The sequence below is a fragment of the Littorina saxatilis genome, linkage group LG17, assembly GCF_037325665.1.
Source record: "Littorina saxatilis isolate snail1 linkage group LG17, US_GU_Lsax_2.0, whole genome shotgun sequence".
Taxonomy (NCBI): domain Eukaryota; kingdom Metazoa; phylum Mollusca; class Gastropoda; order Littorinimorpha; family Littorinidae; genus Littorina; species Littorina saxatilis.
Genome location: NC_090261.1, coordinates 4492064 through 4499563, shown reverse-complemented (window position 1 = coordinate 4499563; position 7500 = coordinate 4492064). Strand labels below are relative to the sequence as shown.

The following is a 7500-nucleotide window of genomic DNA, read 5'->3' as shown; positions in this document are numbered from 1 at the left end:
TTTGGCCTTACATTTAATATTACGGTGAACATTAGCAGCAAAAAGGAAGACATACCTGTCACATGAGGGAATCATGGAAGAGGCGACTATCCACACGAGGACGAGTCTTGACATTATTAGATCCTCTGGCCTCTGTTGTCAGTCACTGGAAAAAGATTAAATGATAAAGTTTGCACAATGGGATTTGCGTAATGCATTCAGTTTCAGCCGCCTCACGTAGTCGTTGTAGAGCAAACGTTCATGTGTGTTCACAGCGCCTAAACATGTTTTAGACAGTTGAAACTCTGACTCATTGTGCGAGAACCTAACGACATTTTTCTTCTTCTTCGTCGGCATGGAAATATTACCTTTATTGTTCAAGTTCATATCCTTGCAAATATCGCCTTTAGCGCTCAAGTTCATATCCATTGAAATATCACCTTTATTGCTCAAGTTCATATCCTTGTAAATATCGCCTTTAGCGCTCAAGTTCATATCCATTGAAATAGTACCTTTATTACTCAAGTTCATATTAATGGAAATATCACCTTTATTGCTCAAGTTCATATCCATGTATATACCACCTTGATTGCTCAAGTTCATATCCATTGAAATACCACCTTTATTGCTCAAGTTCATATCCATTGAAATACCACCTTTACTGCTCAAGTTCATATCCATGTATATACCACCTTGATTGCTCAAGTTCATATCTATTGAAATATCACCTTTACTGCTCAAGTTCATATCCATTGAAATACCACCTTTACTGCCCAAGTTCATATCCATGTAAATACCACCTTTACTGCTCAAGTTCATATTTTGAACTGAAGTGAGACGAGACAGTGTAATCTAACTGAACATTATTCCCCCCTCTGCTTCTTTACCTCTGTAAACTTGTAGGGGTAGTTATTTTTCGATAATGACCCAGCAACCAAACAAATAACGACCCAGCAACAGCCTGAATCCTCGATAGTGCAATGGGTTGAGAAGCTGTTCTGTTTCGGTACTACTTTTTGCGACTGAAAAGTTCCGAACGCTCTAATGTACGAAGTATACATCTCTGGAGCAAACAATACAAACATATCGCATTTAAATTAACAACTACAGGCCTGAACACATGAATCTCCATATAAAATCCATGAGTTCGGTTGTTTTCTGAATCTAGATCAGACGTTCATCACAAGCAATTTCCCAAGGCAAGTAACTCATACTTTGTCTAGCGACAAGAGTAGTTCCCCTTCTTTTCACTCAGTTTCTTCGACAACAGACTGCAATCCGACGGTCAGTTTTCAACAATATTTCATTTAATAAACAGATCACACGCAACCAAATGCACACATCTCATCAATTTAAACAACATAAAGCGGTTTCATACACTATTTTCCCCAGAAAACTTAACTTCATACAGTTTTTAACGTTGGAACACGGGTGCAAAAGTTCGTCTGCTAGTCCCATTTGACGAAAGAACATTATCCTAACCGATACCAAAACATATACAGAACACACAATATCTGCCTTTGCCGCCACAGCAGAATAACAGCATATCTGTGTACTTGATTTTAGTCCAAAATAGGAAAACTGACAAGAAGTGTTAACAGAATGGAATGATTTGCACGGAACTATACAACCGCGCATTAATCGATCGCCTGCGCAGGTTGACTGGTTGAGTGAATAGGATTCGATCAAACTTTCGCAAAAAAACTCCTCTTTTCTTTGAATAACTGAAGAAAGGAGGAATAAAGAGGTTACACACCTCGTCTCAGTGATTATCAAAAATAATGGTCTCAGTTCGCGGTCATGAAAAAGCTCGCTAAAGCTCGCATTTTTCATGATCCGCTAACTTCGACCATTATTTTTGATAATCACTGAGACTCGGCATGTAACCTCTACTTATTTCCCCATGTAAATCGATCTTATGGGACATGGATTGCCATCCTTCAGGAGAACAACTTGTTAATATTTAATTGGTTTGTGAACACCCAAACAAACAAACAAACAAAGAACTAACCAACCAACCAACCAACCAACCTACCAACCAACCAACCAACCTATCAAACAAGCAAAACAAAACAAAAACAAAACAAAAATCCAAAAAATCAAGCTGAGCATTAATTTATCAGCGCTAGTCCGCAACATTCCTACACTCTAAAATATTCATGTCATTTGCATGCAACACAAATGTGCGTAAACTATATTCCTTGACAAGACAATGAGAAGTTTGGAAAATATGGCTTTTGTCTGGAAAGAAGTATGTTATTCTGGTAACCTCTCGTTTGTAGTCATTAAACAATCGGACACAACTCAAACAATTTTTTTCTCAGCTGAAACAATGGAATAGCAACACGTTTCTCGGTATACACATAAACACAAAACATACCTTCCAAAGAGCAACTTTTCATCTGATGCATTAATCCATCCAATAATACATACAGTAAACGATCACCTGATCATCCATTCGATTACATCTTCAAATGAAGAAGGAATCAAGATGAATGCAGTCAAAACTGCACATGATCAGCCAAAAATGTATTCGTGTCCACTGTGCGTGGTAATTGCCAACAAAACATACAACAGCTACTCACACAAAATGCCTCTGGTCCCCCCAAGACTGATTTCATGGCGGCGTTTTTGCAATGCCGGGGACAGCAATTTGCAAACTCCTCCCCTCTTCGACCACGCCCACTTCTCACCTTTCCACCACCTTTCTCTGATATTAGGGAGGTTAAAATACACAGACACAGTGTCAATACTTAAGTTTCGTTTCGGTTTGACAGAATTATTCGAAATTTGGAAGAATGGGTGTGATGTTTTTGCGTCGATCAGCATACGTTGTTCCTTTTCATTTTCTGTGCAACTTATTCGCTCTCTCTCTCTCGCGCGCTCTATCTCTCTCTCTCTGTCTCTCTGTCTCTGTCTCTCTGTCTCTGTCTCTGTCTCTCTCTCTCTCTCTTTTCTGTTCTAGTTGTGCCAATTAAGGGCGAGGGCTGGATGTTAAAAAGCATATAATTCTTGCGTATCTATTACCCTCGATAATTAAGATGTCTTGTCTTGTCTTGTCTTGTCTGTCTCTCTCTGTCTCTGTCTCTCTCTCTCTCTCTCTCTCTCTCTCTCTCTCTCTCTCTCTCTCTCTCCTTGAAAAATAAAGTTCCATATCTCTCTCTCTCTCTCTCTCTCTCTCTCTCTCTCTCTCTCTCTCTCTCTCCTTGAAAAATAAAGTTCCATATCTCTCTCTCTCTCTCTCTCTCTCTCTCTCTCTTTGTATGGAGCATTTAACTGAGTATACGGGCCAAGGCTATCACGTTCAGAGCTCAACTTATATAGCCTATGATTACAGCCCGTATAGCTCTAAGCAGAGATCTGCTACAGTGACGGAAAGAATGCTATCACACCATTGAAATGACATTCTTTCCGTCCCCTATAGGCGACGAAATACGGCACTGGGTCCAGTACCCGCTCCGGCGTCGAAGCATTTTCCACTAAAAAGTGCACAAAATTTGACCTATTTCGTCGCCTATAGGGGACGGAAAGAATGTAATTTCAATGGTGTGATAACATTCTTTCCGTCACGTGACATCATAGGCTATATGGGTGTTTTTCAAAAATGTACGAAAAACGTGTCTTTGATTTTTAAATTAATTCAGAAAGAAACATGTCCTATCTATCTTAGTATAATACATATTTTTTTGTACAAAAATGAATAGACAACAACATGAACATTCATTAAAGTACATTCTTGACACTTGAAAGTTAGTTTTGCATGGTTTAAACATGTAGGGGTATCTAAAAATGCCTGTCTTTTTGAAGTCACTCAAAACTTCCACCACCTCTACAAAGAAGAAAAAAAATTGTAGACCATTAAAAAAATATCCAAAAAATTGCTTACGGGAGCACATTTGGATTATTGCAACAGATTTTGATTGTAAGGTTGACCCAGACTCTGAATGTGGACTTAAACTCTCAAAAATGAGTGTCTCTCACTTTTTTGTCAGTGGTGTTACCAGAACATTTAAACAGACCTAAACAATGAGTACTCCAGTTTTTTGAAACCATTTTGGGCCTGTAGTTATCCCCCATCCTTCAGCAGCTTCATGCAGCGGGAACAGCTAAGCGAGTTTGATCGCTTGTGTATGGTGGACCCGACAAGTGTAGAAAGGTAAGATGTGTTTTTTTAACGAATCAGTTGTGTTACTGTGTGTCTCTAGCGATCTGAAGGAATTTACATTCTTCTGTTACTTTTTTATTGTTTCATGTAAGGATCAAAACTACTGGAACACGTGTTTGTTCAGAACGCATGGCCTGGGGAGTGATCATTATTTTCTCAAATGAATTCTATCAGTCGTGTTACTTTCAGTCGTGTTACCTTGTGCCTGGTAACACTACTGACGAAGAGGTAACACGACTGATCTTAGATTCTTTCCTGGTTTTATTTTCATTCTGCTGCCTGCCACATACTTCTTTTGCGTGTTTAATTGTTGATTATACGTGTGTCCCTGTGGGGAGGCAGAGAGAGAGTGAAAGAGGAGGGGGTTGGGATTGGTGTGTAGGGGTGTGCCAGAGAGAGAATGCAAGACTTTTTACGGGATCATTTCTGATAAAAAGACAACTCTGTTATGATTATCAAATATTACTGTTTTTCAGGTAATCTTATGTCATGGCTCTTTCTGCTGCAGAAATACCCAATGCACAAACGTATCCTGTTGTTGTGAGAGCAGATGGTGATTGTCTACCAGCATGTGGCAGTGTCTACGCTTTTGGCCATGATCAGCGACCAGCAGAACTTAGAGCCCGCATTGTCCATGAACACGCGTGTCATTCTGAATACTATTATACATTTTATGTGGGCGCCCAGTCATATGGGCATACAAGGCAACGAAGCTGCTGAAAAGGCAGCAAAGGATGCTCCGGAGATGGCGGTTCCACGTCTTCCTGAGCAATTTGTTTTTTTTCACCGACCTTCGTCGGAAGACCCTTTTTTACAGTTTAAAACTCTGGCAAGACCGTTGGTCCACCTGCAAGGAAACTAAACTGTATAAGATACACCCTGAGCTATCAAAGCCCTTTCCTTTGTTGGCTGCAAGTAGAAAAGACGAAAGTGTTCTGGCTAGGCTACACACTGGTCACACTTATATAACGCATGTCCATCTGCTTAAAAGAGAAAAGGCACCATGGTGCCACGCCTGTGATAATAGTTTTTCTGTGAGCCATTTTCTCACGGAGTGCGCTGATATGTATGATCTACGAGTGAAGTATTATGACACTTCTAGCTTGAAACATATTTTTACAAAGGTCAGCTCTGCAGCTCTCTTTGGATTTTTAAAGGAGTCCTTGACACGTAGGGTTTCGATATAGCTGTTATGTTACCTTCGGGTGACGTTCCTAATTTTGTTTAGTAACATTGGTTTATTTTAAATATGTGTAATGTTAAACTTGTGGGGTCCTGATTTGGCCGATATGGTCCGCTGGACCCAAAAAGCAACAACTAACTAACTAACTAACTAACTATTCTGAATACTACTTGAAAGAAGAAAACCTGAGGAAATGCTTCGAGACCAGCAAATAACGCAGAGGACACATCATCAAGAGCTTTGCAATGTATTCTGACGAATACCTTCCTGGAATGTCCCTGGACGAGAACACCGTAAAACGAATATAGGAAGCGGAAGTGATGAAGATAATAAAGCAAAAAACATTCATGGGTATATATGGACGTCTGCACGTGTTGACATGAACATGACGCACTGGATCCCAAACCACTTCACACCGGGTCTACCATGTTCACCAACTGCTGACTGCACTCCTAATCAAGTTCCTGAGTAGTTGAATGTGCTAGAGTCCAGCTAGGTCACTGTACTGTTCGTGCTAGAACGTTGGGGATTCCACTGCTGATCTGTTTCAGAACGTTTTATTGTTTGTCGAAACATCTAAAGGCAATTTGGTGTCAGTGGTGTTACCATGCCTGTAATGTTACTGTTTAAAAAAAACTGTGCAGCTTTAGTTGTTTTAAAGATAATCCTGTTTATGCTTTGTCTTCGCCGTTTGAGGAAAAGAATTGTATTTCTGTCAAACAGTAAGTAAGCACTGCTGATCGTTTTTGTACGTGTAACTTTTGTCGAAACCAGCCAAGGCAATTTGGTCTCAGTGCTGTTACCATCTGTCAGTAATTTTGCTGTTAGAATCAATAATGTTACAGTGCAAAATGTTTGCAGTACATTTCTGTAGAAATGCTGAACATAAATAAGATTTTGTTCTTTCCTTGAATCATATAAAATTGCGATTTTGCTAGGCCTGTGCAAATTCACGGCACTATCATTACAGTTTATTTTGTGACAAGTTTGCATTTTTTTGGTCAAATTGTGGAGTTAGGCTTAAAAGGTGGAAATAAAGTAAAAATGTCTTACTATAAGCACATTTGTTTGTTCCATTTAATTAACTTTACGTTTAAAGTTAAAATCAGTTCATAAATCAAAGTTAGCTAAGGATGGTCAGTTGTGTTATGAGACGTCAGTCATGTTACTCAGTCGTGTTACTCACATGTCATTGGTGTTACTGAGGCTTCTGAATGCAGAATTTCCAGGAAGATATCATTCTTTTCAGTCTGTTTATCTTTTGCTCAATGCTCTCATAATACTTGATTCGAGAAAAATACAATTGCAAGAAATGTACAAGTTTCAAGCTGCTGGCGATGTTTGACATTTTTCAAAAATGATTTTTATTCATTTGAGTGACAATTTCTTTAATTTTTATCGCTTTCTTTCACTTTAAGGTATATATTTTTCTTCAGAAAGTGAAAAGTGTATAGTTTTTGTCATACTGGAGGCACACTAGTCATCTGTCAACATTTCTTTCAACCTAAAAAAAAAATTAAAGAAAGAGTAACACGACTGACCACTGCAACAAAATATTTTTTGTTTATTTATTTTTTTGGCAAAACCATTCTTTATTAAGAGTACATATCTTATGTTAACATGGCACTGGGTGTGCTGAATAATGTCAACCCATTTGTTAAGAGTTTGGAATAAATTCACTTTTAACCATTCACTAGTCTCATTTTTCGTTCTTTTTTGAAAAACACCCATATAAGTTGAGCTGTGAACGTGATAGCCTTGGCCCGTATACTCAGTTAAATGCTCCATACTAAAGCTCAATAAGGTGCACCCTCTCTCTCTCTCTCTCTCTCTCTCTCTCTCTCTCTCTCTCTCTCTCTCTCTCTCTCTCTCTTCTTCAAGATGAAAGTACAGATCTCATTCTGCCCATTTTCACATTATTTTCTGAAGACACCACTGAATAATGAACGAGTTCTGTTTGGTGTAGTTTAACTATGTTTTTTTTAATGTAAGATGTCTTCAGCCCAGCAACAAAATAATCACTTTCTGACATTTTACGAGTGGTGTGTTTGCATTTTTCTGCTTCCATTTATTTTTGAAAACGTGAAAGCATCATGCTTGTTTTTTGCCGACGATGACCAGTAAAATGATAGTTATAATATAGTTAAAACAAAATTTTAAAAAAGCAGTCTGT

The 7500-nt window shown here is 38.7% G+C and overlaps 1 protein-coding gene and 1 long non-coding RNA gene across 2 annotated transcripts in view; one reads left to right on the top strand and one right to left on the bottom strand.

Annotated features, from left to right (window-relative positions):
• The window catches only part of LOC138951743 (uncharacterized), a 6869-nt gene extending 6724 nt beyond the window's left edge, over nucleotides 1-145 (bottom strand). The window contains exon 1 of the mRNA XM_070323299.1: nucleotides 56-145. Within this exon, the coding sequence (XP_070179400.1) occupies nucleotides 56-114 (59 nt within the window). The 5' untranslated portion in view covers nucleotides 115-145. The remainder of the gene's footprint in view (nucleotides 1-55) is intronic.
• A 3418-nt stretch (nucleotides 146-3563) lies between these two features.
• LOC138952842 (uncharacterized) lies at nucleotides 3564-7018 on the top strand. The gene is made up of 2 exons (XR_011451440.1): nucleotides 3564-4135; nucleotides 4653-7018. It is a non-coding gene; the product is annotated as an uncharacterized lncRNA (long non-coding RNA).
• Nucleotides 7019-7500: the final 482 nt, after the last annotated feature.